This window comes from Anabrus simplex, chromosome 12 (genome assembly GCF_040414725.1).
Source record: "Anabrus simplex isolate iqAnaSimp1 chromosome 12, ASM4041472v1, whole genome shotgun sequence".
Lineage (NCBI taxonomy): Eukaryota > Metazoa > Arthropoda > Insecta > Orthoptera > Tettigoniidae > Anabrus > Anabrus simplex.
In genome coordinates, this window is record NC_090276.1 from 57,456,046 (window position 1) to 57,480,521 (window position 24,476).

Below are 24,476 nucleotides of genomic sequence, written 5' to 3' on the forward strand. Positions count from 1 at the left end.
CTTTGCACTTTTCAGTTCAGATTTTGTTCCACCATCACTTATCAGATTTAGCTTGCAAAGTGGCAAGTGAAAAGTGAAAAGTTAGGAATCTTTTCACTTTACAAGCCTGTTATGTTCTACCATTGGTACAGAAATGCAAAGAGCAAAGAAATAAAGTGAAAAGTTTTCATAAATCTTGCAAAGAGATGATTCCCTTTTCATATGTTAATTAACAAGTATCTACATTAGTTTCTCGGCGGAGAATTTGGTTTAGTGATATAAACACGTTACGTGAGCTTTTGTTAGCATCAAGTGAGGAACAGTGATGAAGAATCCAATAATAGAACGTACAAATAAATGATTAATTTTCATAACCTCACTTCGACGTAATAACGCGAGTGATTTCGTATCAACCCAACACAGGCTAACTATATTATTGAAATGATCGGTCATTTATTGAAACATGCAACAAAAAGAAGTCAATTCCTTTCCGAAAAAGAACAAATTTGTATATGCTTACATTGGTTAGTAAATGGTGCCCAGCTGCACGGGGTAGCAGCAATGCATGGGACATCAAAATCAATTATTTGCGAACTGTTACCAAAGTCGGAGATGTTACAGTAAATGTAATATTTCCTAACAGTACGTTGGCCTGATAATCCACATAATACAGCGACGGGATTTCTAATGAAGGGTGAATTTCCTTCTGTATGTGGATGTGTTGACGGTACTCTCGTTGACATTGATGTGTGTCATCATTTGAGAGGTTATGTTTAAAGTTGTCAAAAAAGTATGTCACGTTTCTCCTTGACAACTTCCAGCATAGCCAGCTTCTTGTAATAACCTTTCTTTCCCATGATAAAAACTCTTTGACACGACAATTATACCGCCAAGTTCGCCGCGAAAAGTAAAGCATTAAAATCGGAGTATTAGGCCTATAAAGTTTGCTCATGGAATAAACTCGATCGGATCACTCATTCACAAAGACTTTTCACTTTGCGAAGAAATTGAAAAGTACAACCTAGTTCATGGTGGAACAGAAAGACTTTGCACTTTGCAAGAATTGAAAAGTGAAAAGTGCAAAGTTGAAAAGTTGCAAAATTCGTTCGTGGAACAGGTCCATGGACAGCGGACAATGGTATGATGCTAAACGCGATGAAGAGTCAAAGTGTACATTTCAGCAACAGGAAGTCCGCCTCCGTAGCGTAACGACCAGCATCATTAGCTGCCGACCTCGCGGACCCGAGTTTGATTCCCGGTACTGCCAGCTCGACTTGTGACCGGGTCAGGGATGTAATGAATGAATAATATATAGGCTATTATTACGATGGGGTCGCCACTCCCAAAGTGATATATTAATGAATGATAGATGCTACGAAATGAGAATGGAGAGTGTTGCTGGAATGAAAGATGACAGGGAAAACCGGAGTACCCGGAGAAAAACCTGTCCCGCCTCCGCTTTGTCCAGCACAAATCTCACATGGAATGACCGGGATTTGAACCACGGTATCCAGCGGTGAGAGGCCGACGCGCTGCCGTCTGAGCCACGAAGGCTCCAGCTCGACTTGTATGTGGTTGAAATCTCCATCGGGGGTGTGCCCGAAAAGAGCCGCACTTCCTCGGGATGAGGATACGAGTTTACTTTTTCTTTTTTCTTGCCAAGAGGAAAAGTCCTCTCGGTTTTAATTACTGTGTCGATGGGGTAATAGTACCTCATGGCTATCACTGCAAGTACCTAGGAATGATCTTCATTAGGGCAATTACATTAACGAGATCGTAAATGGATGTTACAGATCTCTTCACATGGTTATGAGGGTATTCAGGGTTTGTAGTAAGAATGTACTCCGCCTCTGTGGTGTAGTGATTAGTGTGATAAGCTGCCATCCCCGGAGGCCCGGGTTCGATTCCCGGCTCTGCCACGAAATTTTAAAAGTGGTACGAGAGCTGGAACGGGATCTACTCAGCTTCGGGAGGTCAACTGAGTAAAAGTGGGTTCGATTCCCTCCTCAGCCATCCTGGAAGTGGTTTTCCGTGGTTTCCCACTTCTCCTCCAGGCAAATACCGGCATGGTACCTAACTTACGGCCACGGCCGCTTCGTTCCCTCTTCCTTGTCTATCCCTTCCAATCTTCCCATCCGCCCACAAGGCCCCTGTTCAGCATAGCAAGTGAGACCGCCTGGGCGAGGTAATGGTCATCCTCTCCAGTTGTATCCCCCGACCGAGAGTCTGAAGCTCCAGGACACTGGCCTTGAGGCGGTGGAGGTGAGATCCCTCGCTGAGCCCGAGGGAAAACCGACCTTGGAGGGTAAACAGATAAAGAAGAAGAAGTATGAATGTGAAGGGGAGGGCCAGTGTACGGGACCCTCAACAGGACTTCTTGATATGAGAATTGGGAAAGGTCTAAAGACCGGACGAGTTGGCCATGCGGTTAGAGGCGGGCGGCTGTGAACTTGCATCCGGGAGATATTGGGTTCGAACCCCACTGTCGGCAGCCCTGAATATGGTTTTCTGTGGTTTCCGATTTTCACAACTGTCATATGCTGGGGCTGTACCTTAATTAAGGCCACGGCCGCTTTCTTCCCACTCCTAGCCCTTTCCTATCCCATCGTCGCCATAAGGCCTATCTGTGTCGGTGCGACGTAAAGCCACTTGTAAAGAAAAATGTCCAAGAAAAGCCAAACCAAACTAAAACCAAACCAAACCCCATGGCACTAAAGCCCTTGAAGAGCCTTGGCCTACCAAGCGACCGATTCTCAGCCCGGAGGCCTGAAGATTACGAGGTGTCGCGTGGTCAACACGACGAATCCTCCCGGCCGTTATTCTTGGATTTCTAGACCGGGACCGCCATCTCACCGTCAGCTAGCTCCTCAGTCTAATCACGTAGGCTGAGTGGACCCCAAACCAGCCCTCAGGTCCAGGTAAAAAATCCCTGATCTGGCCGAGAATCGAACCCGGGGCCTCCGGGTAAGAGGCAGGTACGCTACCCCTACACCACGGGGCCGGCTCCAAAGAAAAGCAGCACGATTTATTCTGTTGATTTCCGACAAACGAGTAGAGTTACGAAAATGTTGCAAATTTTGCGCTGGGAAGACTTGGGAGTAAGGAGACGAGAAGCGCGACTACGCGGTCAGTGGAGAGATGGAGTGGATTGATACTAGTAGATGAATACGCTTGAGCGGAGTTTTGAACAGTAGGAGAGATCATAAAATACAGGTAAAATCGGAATTCAAAAGGGCAAATTGAGCCAAATATTCATTTGTAGGAATAAGGGACTGGGGTAATTTATCAAAAGAAATGTTCGATACATTTCTAAGTTAACTGAAAACATTTAAGAAAAGGCTAGGAGTGGGAAGGAAGCGGCTTTCACCTCCATTAAGGTACATTTGCCTGTTGTGAAATTGGGAAACCACCAAAAACCATCTTGAGTGCTGCCGGCAGTGAGGTTCGAATATGCAGCCGATCCCTGGTATGAATGGTGTGAAAATGTTGCTCATAGTGTTGGATGATGTATGCATTTCACTGAGCTTGGCAGATCGATACGTAATAGCAACTCCTGGCTCGGAGCGGAAAGCAACGGGGAAAATGACCCACTCCTCATTTCTCTCAGTGTTAACAGCGCGATCTGTAACAGGTGAAGGCGGAGCTGTTGGGGAGCAAACCAGTCTTCGGGCTGAATAGTGGTGGTGTAGGTGATTATTGTTTTAAGAGGAAGTACAACTTGGCACCCATCCTCAATAACACTAATCAGAGAGGAAAAATGGAAGGGATCCGACACTTCGAAAAATGAAGGTATCGGCCAAAGAAAGACAAGGGACACGAAGGCTGTGAAAATGAAAGACTCCCTAAGCTTCGAGTGCTCTAATACCCTCGGGTTCGGAAAAGAACATGAAATGACCAAGGCAGGTCGGATAGGATAGATGAAAGTGAGGAGCCTGGCACAAGTAAGTGGAAGCAATGCCAGGACTCTGCTCAGGGCCCGAGGTCGCTTACCCACGCTCCAAAGTTCAGAGCCCCTGGAGCCCCATTTACTCGCCTCTTACGACAGGCAGGGAATACCATGTGTAAGTGGTATGTTCCGTGCTGTCAGTGGAGAGATGGCGTGGAATGACATCAGTAGACGAATAGCCTATGTTTGAGTGATGTCTTTAAAAGTAGGAAAGAATATGAAGACAAGGATGGAATTCAAGAGGACAAATTGGGGCAAATATTCATTTATAGGTAGGGGAGTTAGGGATTGGAATAACTTACCCAGGGAGATGTTCAATAAATTTCCAATTTCTTTGCTATCATGTAAGAAAAGGCTAGGAAAACAACAGAATCTGCCACTTGGGCGACTCCTCTAAATACAGATCAGTAGTGTTTGTTATTCTACTGGGGGGTGGGGGGGGAGAGGGGGGATCGGGTGAATACCCAACATACATTGTATAGTACATTATATACACGCACCTCTACCCATTTCTATTTCAACAAAGTGTTAATATTTTAATATTAAACTCGAAGTTTCTGGTGGAATGTAATCAAATCTCCGAACGTTTCTCGTTGGAATGTAGTTCATTAAGTCATACCATAATCTTAAACAGTCGTCTGCTGTTCCTCTACGATTGCTGCCATCTTGATTTTGATATCATGGTCAGAGATATTGAAGTTGGTCTCGTCCAAACTGACGGGATAATGTAAAGGTTCGGTGTTTACAAACATTCGCGAAGTTCGCGACAAACGCGTGAAATTGAACTAGATTTAGATCTTCGTTATCACTGGGAATTAAGTCCAGAGGACTTGGTGACATTGAAATAAATTAGTTCGTGTAACCTCATATATGTGAGTTGTCAGATGGAAGTAGATTGATCGATGAGACTGAAATTATTTCCTGTGATTACATTTCTCTGAGTGGATATTGTTGTCATAACGTGTTGACGCAGATGAGATGTGCATCAGATATGGACATAATAACGATGATAATTAAGGGGCGGATTTCTATAGTATGTCATATTTGTTCTAAGAGCTTTCTTTTGGTTTATAGGTACGAGGGCTGATCAACAAAGACTGAGACTGATTTTGTTTCACAGATGTTTATTACTCCATTTCAATGTTTACATGATCTTTTTCAAAGTAGTCCCCTCCTACTTCAATGCACTTATTATAGCGTCTCAGCCAGTCTCCCCCTGTGGGTGGGGCTGTAGAATAACACCCACGGTATCCCCTGCCTGTCGTAAGAGGCTACTAAAAGGGGCCTCAGGGGCTCTGAACTTTGGAGCGTGGGTTGGCGACCACGGGACCCTCAGCTGAGTCCTGGTATTGCTTCCACTTACTTGTGCCAGACTCCTCACTTTCATCTATCCTATCCGACCTCTCTTGGTCAACTCTTGTTCTTTTCCGACCCCGACGCTATTAGGTTTGCGAGGGCTAGGGAGTCTTTCATTTTCACGCCCTTCGTGGCCTTTGTCTTCCTTTGGCCGATACCTTCATTTTTCGAAATGTCGGACCCCTTCCATTTTTCCCTCTGATTAGCGTTATATAGAGGATGGTTGCCTAGTTGTACTTCCTCTTAAAACAATAATCACCACCACCACCACCACCACCACCTCTCAGCCAGTCCTTGAACACATGCTGCAGACCATTCTTTGTCAGGTCCTTGAGAATCGCCTCACATTTCTTGAGCACTGCTTCGGAGTTCTCAAATCGAATGCCCCTAAGCTTTGCCTTTAGTGATGCGAGTTAAAAAAATCACAGGGTGCAAGATCAGGGCTATAAAGAGGATGTGGTACACAGGTCATGTTGAATCGAGCCAGAAACTGCATGACTCGATTTGCGACGGGAGGGCGTGCATTGTCATGATGAAGTTGCCACCCAGTCCGAGAAAGCTCTGGGCGTTTCCTTGCAATGTGCTTCCTCAGTGTAGCCAATACTGACGTGTAGTAACAGTAGTGTGAGGTCGCTGACTGATCCACAACCGCACCTAAGGCTAAGGATGGGTATGCTTAGCCGCCATTTTGGTTCATACATGCGTAAAGGGCCATGTGATCAAACTCTAGTTTCTCATATACGAGCGCTCTCTTCGTCACCCCGAACACGTTGCTTTAATCACCGCATGCATAGTGTGCTGTATTTGCGTGGATATTTCTTACATAATGGTGGGTTGTTCTGAACCTAATTGTAGTAATGTCTCTACTGCAGGATACAAGTTGTTTAGATTCCCTTCTGATCTGCATTATGTCTCCACTGCCTCTGCTACACCTTCTACTTCAACTGCTGACTTAAACCTGCATCCAGCTCCCACTGACATCACTACACCCTTTAATTCAGTCACATTGATAATTCAATATTCAGTTCTGTCCCCAAAGTCCGGCAACAGGAGTTCAACATCCAAACACCACAGTTACAATATTTGTCAAAACTAACTTCATATGATAGAAATAATTTGTTTAACATTGGTAGTAGAATGCATTATTGAAAACCAAAATCTGTGGTAGGCCTATATGCAGACAGGTTTTAAACTATGAGCTTTGTGACTCAAGCTCTGAAACATTGGTATATTTTTTAAAAATTGGGTGATCTAAAGAGAACAAATTGTGAAGTTATGAAATTAATTTGTAACTGTGAGGTCTTCTATATGGAGTATAGTCATTATATAATGCAAAATGTTGCAAATCTTGTAATGGAGAACGTTTTGAATGATAAATGTACCAGTACATGTTCTCCAACGTACTGTAATTTAAAAGAAAAAATTGCTAGGCACTTCAAAATTCGATACTATGCTGTTGTGGACTTTAACAAGAATGTACGGAAACGAGGTAAAACGTATGGGAATGTTTTGGAAAAGAAGAGAAAAATGTAAACAAGGAATGTTATTGTTTTGTAAATACTGTAATTAAAGGAGACTGTAAATTAGTAAAAGATTACTTAAATATATATATATATATATTTTTTTTTTTTAATGTGCTGCCTGGGCAAGTTAAGTAATGTTGCAATCCTTTGAGGTTTAACAAGGTGAGTCATGTTGATAAATCATACTACTTCTACTCAAACCAGAGGAATCTCCGTAAACAAAATACTGTTAACTTTGCCAAAGTCAAAATATTTCAATATTCTCCACAACTCGTGGGTCACTCCCCTTACAAGTCACCGGTAACTGATAATGAGTGCAATACTTCAGGTTGGGAGAGAATATACAGCTATAGAAGTAGTTACTCTATTCCTATTTTCTTCCTGAATGTAATTTATAAAAAACATACCATTTATTTCATGAATGTTCGGTTGAATAAACTAAAATCCTCTGTTCATTACAACTGCATAAGCTGATGAGATTCATAATACTCACCAAAAATTAAGTTTATTTTGCACATAAAATGTCTTTAAAAAATATTGGTAAATAAGAAAAGGGACTAAATTTTAGAAGAAAGAAATAAGCTAAAGAATCCCAGTTTCGTGGGTGTGTTCGTCTTCGTACATCGCATTTCACTGTTATTTTTGTTTGAAGAATATTTTCTTGTTATTTCGACAACATTGAAAATAGCACTGAATCAATTTCACGCAAGTATGAAATACCGAGTGTGATCACATGGTATCAAAATCTTCTATCACAATTTATATCTTTTCGACGCTGACCGATTACCACGCCAAATTCCACGATTTAAGAATGACAGTAGCCTATATCAATACCACGGTGTCCCTCATTTCATTTGAAGGTGCATAGCTTACGAACAACCTATTCTACCCATTAATAATATAACAACAACAACAATAATAATAATAATAATAATAATAATAATAATAATAATAATAATAAGAATAATAATAAACCGATTTATTAGTAATCTAATTTTTATAATATTTCTCCAGCGAGAGTGCATGCCTAGATTGTTTGTTAAAAGACAAATTATCAACGACCTTGCTTTTACAATCACCGCCTCGAGTAAATAATATTTATATTGAGTAACCGTTTGAGAAATACTGAGAATGAGTATTTTTACAGTATGTTAGATTAGCATTATTTTCTAGCGTGGAGAACAGTAAAAAAGAGGGATATACAAGTCTGGGGCGGTCAACTGCCTTACCAACATAGTGCAGGAATGAACCATAATGGTGGGCGAGTCTTTAGAGAGCCATAACCGCACCCACTCTAGCACTTTCTCGTTCGAACGGAACCGATATCCACGAATGTATTTCTTCAGATCACCAAAAATGTGAAAATCACAAGGTGAAAGATCCAGGCTGTACGGAGGATGTTGAGTTTCCCAACCAAATCGCTGAAGCGTAGCCTCCGCCAGATTGGAAATATCGGAATCTCGTGCACACTCGTCATGGTCATGCAGTGTTCCTCATTCAAGCACAGAGGTCGAGTTGCATAATATTAAATGATGCTGTACCTAATGATTTATTCAGGGGTGAATAATTTTTTGTCCGTTGAGCTTATCTTCTGCATTTTTTACTTCAGTGTTATCTAATTATTATTGTTGCTCGCATCTTTGCAGCAAATAACGTCATGCAGAGATGTTGATAGGGACTCTAAAGGCTGAGAAAAGAAACATATGGGTCTGTGGCGTATGCTGAGTCCAAGACTTGGGCTACCACTAGACTTAGGTTACCCCTTTTCGATGGTTGGTTTGGTGAATGTCAAGCCTTTTAAGAGTTTTGGGCTGCAGCCAATAGCCAACGGAGTAGCCTGCTGCGTTGTCAAAGCTGTTTCAGAAGCTACTGTCCTGGCCTCTGCTACTGTCATTGCTGAACACCTAATCAGTTATCTACGAATATAAGGTGAGGAAGTATATAAGATGAGGAACGCATGGCTGTTAGTAATTAGGACCAAGGAGGGAGGTAGCTCATACAAGAGTCCTCGTAATTGAACGACTAGCTCTCAAGGAGCAGGAAGGAGGCTAGTAGCTCTTACAAGAGTCGACACTCAATAAGAGAGCTAGCTAGCTCGAGAGCTAGCTCTCTCCAATGAGTCGTTCAAAAGAGTCAGTTCGCTCATGAACGACCCATCACTAGTTAGTAAGCAGTGGCGATCTGATGGACCGAAGCCTAGCACACCTATCCCCCCGGTTCCTGCACCTATCGAGCATACATCAGCAAGCCGCGTGAGGTGGGTCGAGGGGAAAGGGACGCAGAGTCTGGGATGCAATATCTTTCTCCGATGCCTTGCTGTCAGAAATACGTGCGACGTTTTCTCACTGCATTGAAGTTTTTGTAAATGGAAGAATGTGCCATATGCTTACATTATAATGTATTATAGACTTCCATCATTCTCATTTGAGGTTTGGGCTTCACCGATAGACTCGGTAGCCCTCAGCATACGCCACTGATATGGGTATGGAATAGGAAATCGATAAATAGAAGATCAAATTTAGGATGCCCTGCAACCTTACTGAAAAATATAATTGTAGAAGATGGAATCTAAAAAGAAAGTAATTTCATGGGATATTTTGTATACGTTAATAAATCATATGTAACAACTTTAAATAACTTCTTTTAGAACATATTTTCGTCAGGAGGGAGTCACTAATGTTGAACGCAGTAGCAGCGATTTTTACTCCATTTTAACCTCCTGAAACTAGGATTTTTTAAAAGTGCAAACTCGGTTCTAATCAGCTTATTTCCTTTAATTTCTTTAATTGTTAAGAAAAATACTTTGCGGAAATACGCACAAAACGTCGTTCGTTGCCACAGCAAGTAGTGGAGACACGCGCGGAGCATATTCTGCGACAAAGGGAAGCAGGTCGCCCACATTCGTCAGTCTGGCTGTCTCTCTCAGTCAATGTGTGTGTTCAGTTCTGTCTAGTGTCTGACACTTTGTCCGGCTCCATGGCTAAATGGTTAGCGTGCTGGCCTTTGGTCACAGGGGTCCCGGGTTCGATTCCCGGCAGAGTCGGGAATTTTAACCATCATTGGTTAATTTCGCTGGCACGGAGTGGGTGTATGTGTCGTCATCTTCATCATTTCATCCTCATCACGACGCGCAGGTCACCTACGGGGGTCAAAAGACCTGCACCTAGCGAGCCGAACTTGACCTCGGACACTCCCGGCACTAAAAGCCATACACCATTTATTTATTTTTTTCTGATACTTTGTTACTGTGTACTCAAACACTAAATTACTTTTAAATTCTATAATCACGCTGTACTTCTATTTAATTGTAATACATGCGAAATTATTGTTCATTTGGTGAAAGTTTTATTGTGTAGTAGGCTACTACTGGTACCGCACATGTCAACCTTTATGTCTCTATCGAAATTTGCTCAGAGGTATCATAAACTTCCTATTTTCTGGCTAAATCTCCCGCACCCTGGTACCTTTTTTGTCTATAAATATTTGTGCCCCCCCCCCCCACACACAAACTTCTTATTCCCAATCGCCGCTACTGGTTGAACGACGGAACTGTCGTCTTATAAATTTACTCCGTGTCACTACTGGACTTGGTATAAAATTCTCTTTTTTTGCTATTAGCTTTACGTCGCACCGACACAGATAGATCTTATGGCGACGATGGGATAGGAAAGGCCTAGGATTGGGAAGAAAGCGGCCGTGGCCTTAATTAAGGTACAGCCCCAGCATTTGCCTGGTGTGAAAAGAGGAAACCACGGAAAACCATCTTCAGGGCTACCGACAGTGGGGTTCGAACCCACTATCTCCCGGATGCAAGCTCACAGTCGCGTGCCCGTAACCGCACGACCAACTCGCCCGGTAATTCTCTGTCTTCCTGATTGTGAGTTCATTCGTGCAGGTACTCGAAATAGAACGGATTTTGTTTTCGAGTTAACGGTCGCAGCCGTGTTGAAACACCGGATCCCATGAGATCTCCGAAGTTAAGCAACATTGGGCGTGGTCAAGATTTGGATGGGTTGCCACGTGCTGTTGGAGGGGGGGGTAAGGGAATGGAGGAGCGGAATGGAACTGGCCACTCTACCGTACGTAAACTCCGGCTCAGACACACCACTGCGGAGGTTCGGACCTGCCTTCGGGCAGAATACACCCTCACCTTACCTTGTTTCCGAGTTCATCAACTGTCAGTCATTCCATATCACTACCTTCCAGAATACATTAAATGCCAGTAGTGCACTCCAATTTATTTTTAAAAATAACGTTGTTAACATTCCATAAACACTTCTGGACTGAGTACAAGTTGAGACATTCTCTTTTTCTTCACATCTCCACTTCGCTTTCCATACAAAGTAAAGGATCAAAACGTTTATAACCTCAAAATTACCAGTTTAGTTTCACGAAAAGAAAGGAGACGAGCTGCTCGACTAAGTGGTATGTTCGAGCTGTCAGTGGAGAGATGGCGTAGAATGACATTCGTAGACAAATGAGCGTGCGTGGTGTTTTTAAAAGTAGGAGAGAAGTATGAAGATAAAGAAAGTTGGGATTCAAGAGGAAAAATTGGGGCAAATATTCGTTTATAGGAAGAGGAGTTAGGGATTGGAATAATTTACCAAGAGAAATGTTCGATAAATTTCCAAATTCTTTGCAATTATTTAAGAAATGACTAGGTAAGAAACGGATAGGGAATCTGCCACTTGGGCAACTGCCCTATATGCAGATCAGTGATGACTGATTGATTGATTGAAAAGTTGCAAGCAGCTGAAAGTTGCTAGTGTCATAACTGCAATTCACGCATGTGCATTCTAATACAAGTCAGCTATAATAATTAATTTCGTGTGGCTATTTCTAGCCGAGTGCAGCCCTTGTGAGGCAGACCTCCGATGAGGGTGGGCGACATCTGCCATGTGTAGGTAACTGCGTGTTATTGTGGTGGACGATAGTGTTATGTGCGGTGTGTGAGTTGCAGGGATGTTGGGGACAACACAGACACCCAGCCCCTGGGCCACTGGAATTAACCAATGAAGGTTAAAATCTCCGACCCAGTCGGGAATCGAACCCGGGACCCTCTGAACCGAAGGCCAGTACGCTGACCATTCAGCCAACGAGTCGGATATACAAGTCAGCTGAGAAATCTACTGTCATCGTGTAAGCGAGCCTTTAGAACAAACCTGCCTGAATCATGAGTATACCGTATCTGTCTTTGCTCAAGACCAAGTTGGTCAGAAAACATGGGTACAATATAAATTTATCTTCAGAGATTATCTGGAAACTATATTTATTTTAAAATAAAATTGGTAAACATAAAGTCACTAAGTAACGATGTTTTCCACTTTCTTCTCAACCTTCAAATTCTGTTGCGTGTTCCGGAATTCTCGTCGTGTTATGGTTACTTTCTAGCTTGTAGTTCGAATTCTGTCCTCATCAAAGTTCTCTTCTCGACGACAGTTGTTTCCGTTGCAGATAACAAGAAACTGACCAACATGGCCACCCTCCTGTGCTGTGTCGCCATCTTGGGCATTCTGTGGACTGCGATCATTGCCGTTGTCATCGTGAAAGTGACCTCTGCGGGTGAAGACGTCCCGGAGGATATCTGTAGGTTGAGTCACATACCCTAGCATTAGGTTTGTTCCAGCAGGCAATCGTGAACTGTCAGGGGCAGGTGATTTCTCAGGTAAAAATAAGGTTCTTAGGCGCAACTTTTTCACGTGAGAACAAAGCAAATCAGGCGATAAACAGTACATTCGAATATTAGTGTAATGTAAACAACTAACATCATAAAAGCGACTTCCACAAACGCGTTTTCGAAAGTTAAATTCATGAGTGAATAATCAGATTCTTCGAAATAAGAACAGAACTAGGACAGGGGGACGAGCTTTCACCGTTGTTGTTCAACTGTGCGCTTGAGAAAGTACAGTAGTTGGAGAATGGAACAAAAATATCAACAGTGGAATTAGACTGGGTTGCAAAAAGAAGATCGGTTTGATGAAATTTGACGAGAAGAAGAGCTATAATGATAGGACACATCTTAAGATACCTAGGACTTGTTCAGTTGGTTTTTGAGGGAAGCGTAAGTGGTAAGAGCAGTAGCGGTAGACCAAGGTATGAATATGAAAACCAGGTTAGAACAGCTGCAGAATGCGATAGTTACGTAGAAATGAAAAGGTGTGATGAGGAGTTGCATCAAACCAGTCTACAGAATGACTCAAACAACATCTTTTCTAACTGCGACATCATTAATCCAGTGCCTTAGGATAAACAATATTACGTGTCACACTATTAGAAACGTAAATGTGTAAAAACCTCTTAGTTCCAAGCCTGAAGCAAGCTACATATAACTGACCGTCAGAGAAACTGGAAGTTTCCAAATGAATCTCTGCTACTTGCAGTGATTTTCCTTGAGTCCAGTTTACACTCATCGCGAAACCTTTATAACGCTGAAGTTGAGGTGTTCACCAAGAATAACTAATAAAAGAAATAGATAGTGTGCAGAGGAAAGCAGCAAGATTTGTAACAGGGGATTTCAGGAGAAAAAGTAGTGTATCAGAAATGTTAGAGGAACTTGGGTGGGAAAGTTTAAGTAAGAGAAGGGAGAAAACTAGATTTATAGTATTATATAGAGCCTAAACAGGAGAAGAAGCATGGGAAGAAATCCGTGAGAGGCTTCAGTTGGAAAATAATTATATCGGCACGGCTGACCACAAGTATAACATTAGAAGGAATTTTAGCAGAAGCGATTGGGGTAAATTTTCATTCATTGGGAAGGGCGTGAAGGAGTGGAACGGTTTACCAGGGGAAGTGTTCGATCCTTTTCCAAAATCTGTACAGATATTCAAGAAGAGAATAAACAGCAACAGAGAAAATAAATGAAATGTTAGGGGGCATTCGACCAGTGCAGGTTATTGTAAATTAAAAAAATGTGTGTGAATAAATTAATTCCATCCACTGGTCTATGGAGTTTGGACAGCCGAAGTAGGGGACTGCCTGTAGGGGTGAAGTACAGTGGGGACTTCGAGGGCCCTGGGACCGCTACGGTAGCTGTGAAGGCCCTTCAGAAACTCTAAAAAGCGGTAGCAAAAGGGGCTCTGGTTAAGACGCAGCAGGTCGTTATGTTACTTAGGTTCCAAAATGGGTAAAACAAATAAATAAAGGCAATGTAAATTTTAATCTTATACCAGTCGTACCTATTCCCAAGAAAGCCGGTGCTGACAGGTGTGAAAACTACCGCACTATTAGTTTCGTATCTCATGCCTGCAAAATTTTAACACGTATTATTTACAGAAGAATGGAAAAACAAGTTGAAGCTGAGTGGGGGAAGATCAATTTGGCTTCAGAAGAAATGTAGGAACACGTGAAGCAATCCTGACTTTACGTCTGATCTTAGAGGATCGAATCAAGAAGGACAAGCCCACGTACATGGCATTCGTAGATCTAGAAAAGGCATTCGATAATGTTGATTGGACCAGGCTATTTATGATTCTGAAGATGATAGGGATCAGATACCGAGAACGAAGAATTATCTACAACCTGTATAAAAATCAGTATGCAGTGATAAGAATCGAGGGCTTTGAAAAAGAAGCAGCAATCCAGAAAGGAGTGAGGCAAGGCTGCAGTTTGTCCCCTCTCCTTTTCAATGTTTACATAGAACAGGCAGTAAAGGAAATCAAAGAGGAATTTCGAAAGGGAATCACAGTCCAAGGAGAGGAAATCAAAACCTTGAGATTTGCGGATGATATTGTTATTTTATCTGAGACTGCAGAAGATCTCGAGAAGTTGCTGAATGGTATGGATGAAGTCTTAGGTAAGGAGTACAAGATGAAAATAAATAAGTCCAAAACAAAAGTAATGGAGTGCAGTCGAAGGCAGGTGATGTAGGAAATATTAGATTAGGAAATGAAGTCTTAAAGGAAGTAGATGAATATTGTTACTTGGGTAGTAAAATAACCAACGATGGTAGAAGTAAGGAGGACATAAAATGCAGACTAGCACAAGCAAGGAAGAGCTTTCTTAAGAAAAGAAATTTGCTCACTTCAAACATTGATATCGGAATTAGAAAGATGTTTTTGAAGACTTTCGTGTGGAGCGTGGCATTGTATGGAAGTGAAACATGGACGATAACTAGCTCAGAAAGAAAGAGAATAGAAGCTTTTGAAATGTGGTGTTACAGAAGAATGCTGAAGGTGAGATGGATAGATGGAATCACGAATGAAGAGATACTGAATCGAATTGGTGAGAGGAGATCGATTTGGCTAAATTTGACGAGAAGAAGAGATAGAATGAAAGGACACATCTTAAGTCACCCAGGACTTGTTCAGTTGGTTTTTGAAGGAAGTGTAGGTGGCAAGAACGGTAGGGGTAGACCAAGGTATGAATATGACAGGCGGATTAGAGCAGATGTAGGATGCAATAGTTACGTAGAAATGAAAAGGTTAGCACAGGATAGGGTGGCATGGAGGGCTGCATCAAACCAGTCTATGGACTGATGACTCAAACAACAACAACACCAGTCGTATAGTATTATTTGAAGTAATTCCACATACTGTATATGAGTTGACTATGTTTGTAAGTACAGGAGATATTATAAGTGGAATTTTGTAAACAATATAAATTTATTAAGGATGAGGTGTGTGTTTAATAGAAAAAAATTGTTAGCGTAAATTGCACAATATTGTATTCTAAGAAAATTGTCTTCTTCCCTTGTTAATTTAAAATTTAGTGCTTGACAATAATGTATTTTAGTGTACCATTTGCCACCAAGGTAGACACCTCATTTGCAAATAAAGAGATTTTGATTTGATTTGAAGATTCAGAGCAAACTTTCCAATTGCTGCATCCTACTACAATTGGAACAAACAGAGTTAAGAAAATACGTAATGAAGTCATCGTTATAGAATTATAGAATTAATAATCGAAGAGTAATGAAAAATATACGATTGAAGCAAGTAAATCATTCCATACGATATTCATTAATGGAACTGAGGTTAATTTTCCAGAGAATAAATTGCTAGATTGTATCATGATGATGGTGATTATTGTTTTAAGAGGAAGTACAACTGAACAACCATCCTCTATTAACACTAATCAAAGAGGAAACTAGAAGGAGAAAGACATGGAATTGAAAGAAAGATAAGTGCCACGAAACGCGTGAAAATGAAAGAATTCCTAGCCCTCGGAAATCTACTACCATTGGGGTCGAAAAGAACAAGAGTTGACCAAGGGAGGTCGGATATGATACATGAAAGTGAGGAGCCTAGAACAACGCCAGGATTCAGATAAGGGTCCTAAAAAACCTACGCTCCCCAATTGAGTCTCTGGGGCCCCTTTTAGTCGCTTCATACGATAGACAGGGGATACCGTGGACGTTATTCTACCGCCCCGACCGAAAGGGGGCAATTTTCCTTTTTTTATAATTTCTTTTACGTCGCACTGACACAGATAGGTCTTATGGCGACGATGGGATAGGAAAGGCTGGGAAGGAAGCGGCCGTCTCCTTAATTAAGGTACAAACCCAGCATTTGCCTGGTGTGAAAATAGGAAACCACGGAAAACCATCTTCAGGGCTACCAACAGTCGGGTTCGAACCCACTATCTCCCGGAGGCAAACTCACGGCTGTGCGCCCCTAACCGCACGGCCAACTCGCCCTGTAGGGTAAATTGTATCATAGATCAAAACCCAGCTGTGATGTACGCTTTCACAGCAGTCCTTCAAGACCACCGCCGTGTTCAAGACTTAAACGTTTGTGTAGGACGTCAAGATATGGTGCCACGAAAAACGCAGTTGATAAAGTTAGCCCTGCCATTTTAAGGGAACGTCTGATAGGGGAAAGTTGAATGGGACATCCTGAGCAGGCGTTACCATGGTTACAACTGGGCTTTCATTGACCACCGGTCTGAGTGGCTCAGATGGTTGAGACGTTGGCCTTCTGGCCTCAACTTGGCAGGTTCGATCCTGGCTCAGTCCGGTGGTATTTGAAGTTGCTCACATACGTCAGCCAAGTGTCGGTAGATTTACTGGCACGTAAAAGAACACCTGCATGACTAAATTCCGGCACCTCGGCGTCTCCGGAAACCGTAAAAGTAGTTAGTGGTACGTAAAGCAAATAACATTATTATTATTATTATTATTATTATTATTATTATTATTATTATTATTATTATTATTATTATTATTATTATTTCCGGCTCCCTAGCTAAATGGTTAGCGTGCTGACCTTTGGTCACAGGGGACCCGGGTTCGATTCCCGGCAGGGTCGGGAATTTAACTGGTTAATTTCGCTGGCACGGGGGCTGGGTGTATGTGTCGTCTTCATCATTTCCTCCTCATCACGACGCGCAGGTCGCCTACCAGAGTCAAATCAAAAGGCCTGCATCAGGTGAGCCGAACTTGAACTCGGACACTCCCGGCACTAAAAGCCATACACCATTTTTTATTATTATTATTATTATTATTATTATTATTATTATTATTATTATTATTATTATTATTATTATTATTATTATTCCCTGAACAGTTTCCAAGAGCGGGGAGTTATTTGGAAATATCTCTTAAACGGTTGATTTTAGGCCCTAAAAATATTGTTTTTGGGGTCCCGTACGGACGAGCCGAGTATATTTCTTCTCGCAGTGAGGGCCGTAAAATGTATGTCCAGTCCTTCTCCGACAACTTCGATATTTTGCCTATTTTATGGACTTTTATATATTGTATATAAACTCGGGTCCGTAAATGCGTACTTTCCTGGCCTCCACGATCACCTGATCTGAATCCTTCGAACATCTTTCTGTGGGGAAGTCTTTGGTGTACGCGACTGCTGTGAAAGGGCAGTTTCAAATAACACCTACAATAGCGGGCATATTCGAACGTGTTCGTAACTCCATGCGAAGACGAGTACAAGTTTGTAGGATGGCAGGAGGGGAGTATTTTGAGCACCTTTTGTGTAGTAATAACCGGAATACATCAGTACGTGCAAGCTAGACCACACCACTTGACGTTTTAGCCCACGACTGAGTCTAATATCTCGAAAAGTAATAATATTTGGACCCATGTTTATATATATATACAGGGTAAAGCGAAATTCGCGCACTCGGGCGTCGCAGCGCGACTCCTCACGTGCCAGCAATAAAAAAAAGTCTCTCACAAAAGTTCGTACTTCGAGTATATCCGGCAGAAAAAGGACGTTGAAGAGCGGCAATCTGGCAACACTGTAACCACATGCAGGGTAACTACCTCTGTCAGCACATGTTACTCGTGCTGTGCAGTTAGTGCAGTAGATAGAGTTTTGGCTTAGCATGTAGGAGGTCGAGGGGTCGATTCTGGGATGAAGCGTATGTTTTTTATTTCGTAAATGTAGTCCAGGTGGTATGGTATCTGGCATCTTAATCGTCGACAGCAATTGTAGCGGGTCCTCTAGAAACCATTTGCACTTACATACTACGACCCTAGAAATGGACGAACAATCGTTTTCATTGGTCAGCTTTGAAAGAAGCCCTTTCCACGTCGTGGGCGTGAATTATTCGCACCCTCCTCCAATGGTCTCATAGATTAGTACCAACTATCATTCTTGCCTCGTTCAGGTCCATTACATTTCGGTAGGGCCTTACGTTACCAGTAGGCCAAGCAAAGTATTTGTTGTGTTCAGCGTTACAAAATGTTGTAAAAGTAGGATACATGTGACCTAAGGTACGGTGTCTTACTGTATTACAGTATGTAATGTCCGATGGAAATTAGCAAATAAAAAATACGCCTCAACCCAGGATGGAACCCTCGACCTCCTGCATGCCAACCCAAAACTCTATCCACTGCACCAACTGTACAACACGGGTAATATTTGCTGACAGAGGTACTTACCATACATGTGGTTACAGTGTTGCCAGATTGCCACTGTTCAACGTCCTTTTTCTGCCTGATATACTCGCAGGACGAACTTTTGTGAGAGACATTTTTTTTATTGCTGGCATGTGAGGAGTCGCACTGCGACGCCCGAGTGCGCGAATTTCGCTTCGCCCTGTATATATATATACTGTATATAACTTTTTCCTTCTCTATGAGTGAAGAATCCAGCTCAGAAATTAGGCTGTGTATTTTTTAAACACACTGTATAACTACCTCTACGATTCGTCCAACTGCCTCATGTACCCTGGTGTAAATTTTGGTACCTGTCAGTTTTTTTTTTTTTTAATTTCGTGTGGCTATTTCTAGCCTTGTAAGGCAGACCCTCCGATGAGGGCGGGCGGCATCTGCCGTGTGTAGGTAACTGAGTGTTATTGTGGTGGAGGATAGTGTTATGTGTGGTGTGTGAGTTGCAGGGATGTTGGGGACAGCACAAACACCCAGTCCCCGGGCCATTGGAATTAACCAATGAAGGTTAAAATCCCCGACCCGGCCGGGAATCGAACCAGGGACCCTCTGAACCGAAGGCCAGTACGCTGACCGTTCAGCCAACGAGTCGGACACCTGTCAGTTGAGGCGTGTAGATTTGTATAACGGGCAAACGAACTTACTTCTGAATTCATATTTATATTATATTATATTATATTATATTATATTATATTATATTATATTATATTATATTATATTATATTATATTATATGTGTGGTATGTTGGGTATTCAGCCCGAAGGCTGGTTTGATCCTCCACACCTCCACCAACAGCTACCATAGATAGCCTAGGTGTCAATGAAGAGGCATGCTGGGGGAAATGAGGAGTGAGGTAGTTTCCCGTTGCTTTCCTCACTGAGCCAGAAGTTGGTATTACATATCAGTTTGCCAAGCCCACTGAAATGCATGTACCAACCGACCCTATGAGCGATATTTTCACACTAGTCATAACAAGGACTGGCTGCATAAGGAATGGCATTACTAGCATCGCTCATACCTCAGTCACTTTCACATTGTCAAAGCCAAAGAGGAGACCGAGACAGGTCTATGAAAGTAACAAATTTATTATAGCCTATACCAGAAGACATAGTGCACTATATACACTACATCTCGCCAGTAGTGATGGGACATTCGATTCATTTTACTGAATCGATTCATTTGTTTCCGTTCACGTTACTGAATCGATATAGTGATCCGATTCACGGCACATTAGTCACAGCCAGTGGCGGCGCCTGACTTTCGTCACTGGGGGTTCAACAGAAGGAAGAATTCTTGTGCCGCCCCCCCCCCCCCTTCACCCCAACTTACTACCACTCCGACTTTGGTCCAAGTCCCTTCGCTTTCATCACTCAAAAAAAAAAAAAAAAAAAGGAAAACAAAACTTCCTGTTGGTAATTTCGCACCCACACATCCACTCGATTCTTTTGCATAGGGCCTATATCCATTCTGAATTTACGCACGATTTCTTTACTTTTGATCTGCATCGTAATATCAAGATCAGGCAGTGGTCGGCTGGCATTCTTAATCTCAAGTTTGCGCTCAAGAGAGAGAGAAGAAAATTATGTCTTTCTAGGTATCTGTACACTGTTCATACACATTTTGTAGCTCCTTACCTTTCCCGAGCACAAAGATTGTGGATGCAACCACAATGCACAAAAACACACACACGGACATAAGATTGTAACTTCTTTATGTTCTAAAATTTAAGTTTCTGTAGACACAATAGTACACTGACACGCTTGCACAGCGTACAATAATATAACGAATTATGATAAATACTGCACAATTTTATAAACACTAGTATCACATTTGAAAAACAGAAGGAAACTTTAGGGATGTGTGTTCGCACTGTTGACAACGTTGGTAACTTAATTTTACGAACTCGTGTGGGCTAGGCAGTTAGCATTTTCATTGGTATCATCTTCCCGCTATTTTTTGCCTCAATGATTTTTAAGTTAAGTTTCTCTCCAAGAAGTAATTACTCCAAAGAAGGCAAATGAATTGATGTTCAGTAAGTATTAGTAATATATTTGGGACAAAATATCAATCGGAATTTGGCAGTTTAATGTGACTTTTGATAGTAATGATGCTTTCCAACACTAGTGTTGACTATATGTACTATTCTTTGCTGCCGTAGTTAAATTCCTGTAAGGGCAACAGATGGCAGGCATGTACTAGTTTTCTAACCCCAACAACACGACTTGCGATTACGAAGACGGCGAGAGAGAGTGGCATATTGCGCATGCGTAAATCACGGATATTCATTTCTGCGATATCCTGGTCTTGTCTACGTGTTGGTCGGCATCTCCCCGCACCTCACCACACCCTTCACCATGGTACGGACGGAGATATAGCCTTGCATGGGGGGTGCATTCCAGACGAGTATCCAGCCAGGACTTTGCGCGGCTCGCTTGAATTGAAAGTCAGTACGAGTATATTACAGATAGATGAGCTTAGCAAAGGCTTCGAGATTGACAAGGCAGTTGTGAAAATTAAGTAGTTAAGTACAATGGGATATAAACTGGAGGTTCATTGCTCCATTGCGCTATACCAGAAACCGCCACTGGTCACAGCTCCTACTGCATCTGTGTAGTATGTACTGGTAAGACAGCAGCAACAGCATTCAGTGCTTGCTGCTGCCATCTGGTCTTCATACTATGAACTCCTTTCTTAGAAAAAATGCTAGTCACTCTAATACAGGTTTCCGGCGACGCAGAATGGGAAAAGTCTAGAATTAGGAAGGTAGCAGCCATGGCCTTAATTAAGGTACAGTCCCAGCATTTCCTGGTGTGATAATGGGGAAACTACGGAAAACCATCTTAACGGCTGCCGACGGTGGGATTCGAACCCACCATCCCCCGAATGCAAGCGCATAGCTACGCGATACTAACCGTACGTCCAACTCGCCAAGTCATTTTTGAAAATATGTATTTTTCTATCAGCTGAGGATTTTTTTAAAATCGTCATATTTTGTATAGGCTACCCGAGATGTACAGTATCCCGCTGGTTTTCGGATTCAACATACTGTTGATTAAGTTATTGCGTCAGTCGGCTCACTTACTGTCCACATATGATTGAAGTCTTGTGCAACGATGTGACATATGAACTGAGAGAATACTGAGCTGTTCTTCCCAACATAAAACAGGTACTTCTGAGTGGTCAGGAGAATGACTCATATTCATAGGGCAGGCTAGAGTCGAGTTTAATTGCCAAATGTCAACTAAGTTATAATACTAAGATTCATTAAACTAATAAATAGTATAACCTAATAGCACCTAATAGCCTACCTACTTACTAGCTACTTCAGAATTATGTTTTGACTACCTTTAAAACACTGCAAATAAATCCATCTATTATTTAAACCTCCCAGTAAGAAGAGGACAGTGAATGCAAGTGGGTATTATTTTCAAATGAGCTGAACTCGAAGTCCATTATAGCATTATAGCTCGGCTCTCCGCCAGTGTCCCGTGTGCCGATAAGGAGCCGTGTGTATCATGTGTCTCACTGAGCCGTGCTCGTTCACGATTCTTTCGGTGTGCCATGATTCAGTGTCTCGCTGCAGCGGAAGCTCGGCTCCCCGTCAACGTCCAGTGAGTGCGCCACTTAGCACTGTCCGCTGGCAGTAAGCTGAATCGTGTGCCGTGAGCTCGCCGTTTCTGTGAATCGATTCACTCGGAGACTTCGAATGAATCGATACACTGCTTCGAATCATGCATTCAGTAGCCAACACTACTCGCCAGCAAAGGCATATTATATTATATTATATTATATTATATTATATTATATTATATTATATTATATTATATTATATTATATTATATTATATTATATTATATTATATTATATTATATTATATTATATTAGGCCTATACTGTACAATATAGAACGCATTTCGAAGTTCAGTACCGTCAGTCTCACACAGTCGAAGGATAAGTGGCAAATATATTTACATAAAATAAACCTCCTTCATCTAACTGGGTATAGTTCATCCAAACATTACGTTTTCGTTCTTTTGTTACGTACAACTTTCACGACTAACGACAAACCTGTCTGGTATGCAGGAACGCATCATGGCGCACGCCTTCTCCTGGTGTGCAGTCTTCTGACAGTTTGGAATTGCTGCTGGAACAAGCCTCTTATTGCGTCCCTTCCAGACCTTACTGAACTTGAAGGGCTGTAGCATTACTGGTATTAGTAACCTCTCCTACTGAAAGTCTATAATTAAGCAGAAAATAAATTACAAACAATAACTATCTATGAACATTTTGACACAATTTGTAAAACAGTTTTTCTAGGAAACACAAAACCACTATACACACATATTCCTACAGGAAGTCGCATTTTTAGATGATTAACAACCCTTCAGAGAACTCAACTCACTTACAGGCCTACTCTGCCTTGATTCCTAGGATTCGTGTTCCTCTGTACGATTGATGGTATTAAACAAGTCATCAACTGATATTATTTTACATGACACTCCGTTGTAGCTCATATTCATTTTGCATAATCAAAAGGAGCAGTTTTTGGTATTTTAGCAGGATTTATCAAATAATATCCTGTCTTCGATCAGCATGGTGAAAACTCTCGAATTGCTAGTGGCATGTCACCATGCCCTGTCAAGGATAATAAAAGGAAAGAGAGAAAACCCCTTTATTCACAGGATTAACTCTAAATCCCAAATCCAGTTCACGACTATTTTCGCAATGGTAAAACTCACTTTCTCCCCGAAACATTTCTTATTATTCTGATTATCCAGAGAGATACACTTCTTGAAATGTTGTCTCAAAACTTAGATCAGCCATTTCTTTCGTTGGAATTTGTTGTACCACGTTAAGCATAATTGATTTCTTGTTCTTCTCCTTCTTTCGATCAGCCCAGTATTTCTACATCCTCACTTTTTGTTGGAAGTAACAATCACAAGTAAAATTACTTTTTGTTATAAGTAACGATTACAAGTAAAAATTACTTTTTGTTAGAAGTAACGATTACAAGTAAAAAAAATACTTTTTGTTAAAAGTAACGATTACAAGTAAAAACATACTTTTTGTTAAAACTAACGATTACAAGCAAAAATTACTTTTTTGTTAGAAGTAACGATTACAAGTAAAAAATACGTTTGCTCAAAGTAACGATTACAAGCAAATATTACTTTTTGTTAGACGTAACGATTACAAGTAAAATTACTTTATGTTAGAAGTAACGATTACAAGTAAAAATTACTTTATGTTAGAAGTAACGATTACAAGTAAAAATTACTTTCTCTTGAAAGTAGACTAACGGTTACAAGTAAAAAATACTTTTGCTAAAAGTAACGATTAGAAGCAAAAATTACTTTTTGTTAGAAGTAACGATTCATCATCATCATCATCATCAATGTCCCACTCCAGTCGCCCGCGTGTGGTTAACAAGCCTCCTCCCCTCCTTTCTGTCCTTCCACTTTTCCTGCTCCATTACTTCTGCCACATCCAATCCAGCTTCTCTAATCTCCTTCCAAATCTGATCCACCTTCTTCTCAGTCTTCCAACTGGTCTCTTTCCCTTAACTTCTCTTTCCAATTCCCTTCTTGCTGCCCGTTCCTTTCCCATTCTTTTTACATGTCCAAACTATCTGTCTTGCTTTCTGTATCTTCTTTACTAACGGTTCTATATTCAGCTCTTCTCTGATTTTAATTTTTTGAATTCTATCTCTTTTTGTTAAAAGTAACGATTACAAGCATAAATTACTTTTCGTTAGAAGTAACGATTACAAGTAAAAATTACTTTTTAAAAGTAGCGACTACAAGCAAAAACTACTTTTTGTTAGAAGT

At 41.5% G+C, this 24,476-nt stretch overlaps 1 protein-coding gene across 2 annotated transcripts in view; it reads left to right on the forward strand.

Moving 5' to 3' along the window:
* LOC136884211 (peptidoglycan recognition protein) overlaps nt 1-24,476 on the forward strand; it is a 109,494-nt gene that overhangs the window by 79,054 nt on the left and 5,964 nt on the right. Inside the window, exon 3 of one of the 2 annotated variants that reach the window (XM_068229784.1) lies at nt 12,259-12,390. The exons of the other annotated variant lie outside the window; for it this stretch is intronic. Within the exon in view, the coding sequence (XP_068085885.1) occupies nt 12,259-12,390 (132 nt within the window). The remainder of the gene's footprint in view (nt 1-12,258; nt 12,391-24,476) is intronic. 2 annotated transcript variants of the gene reach the window in all.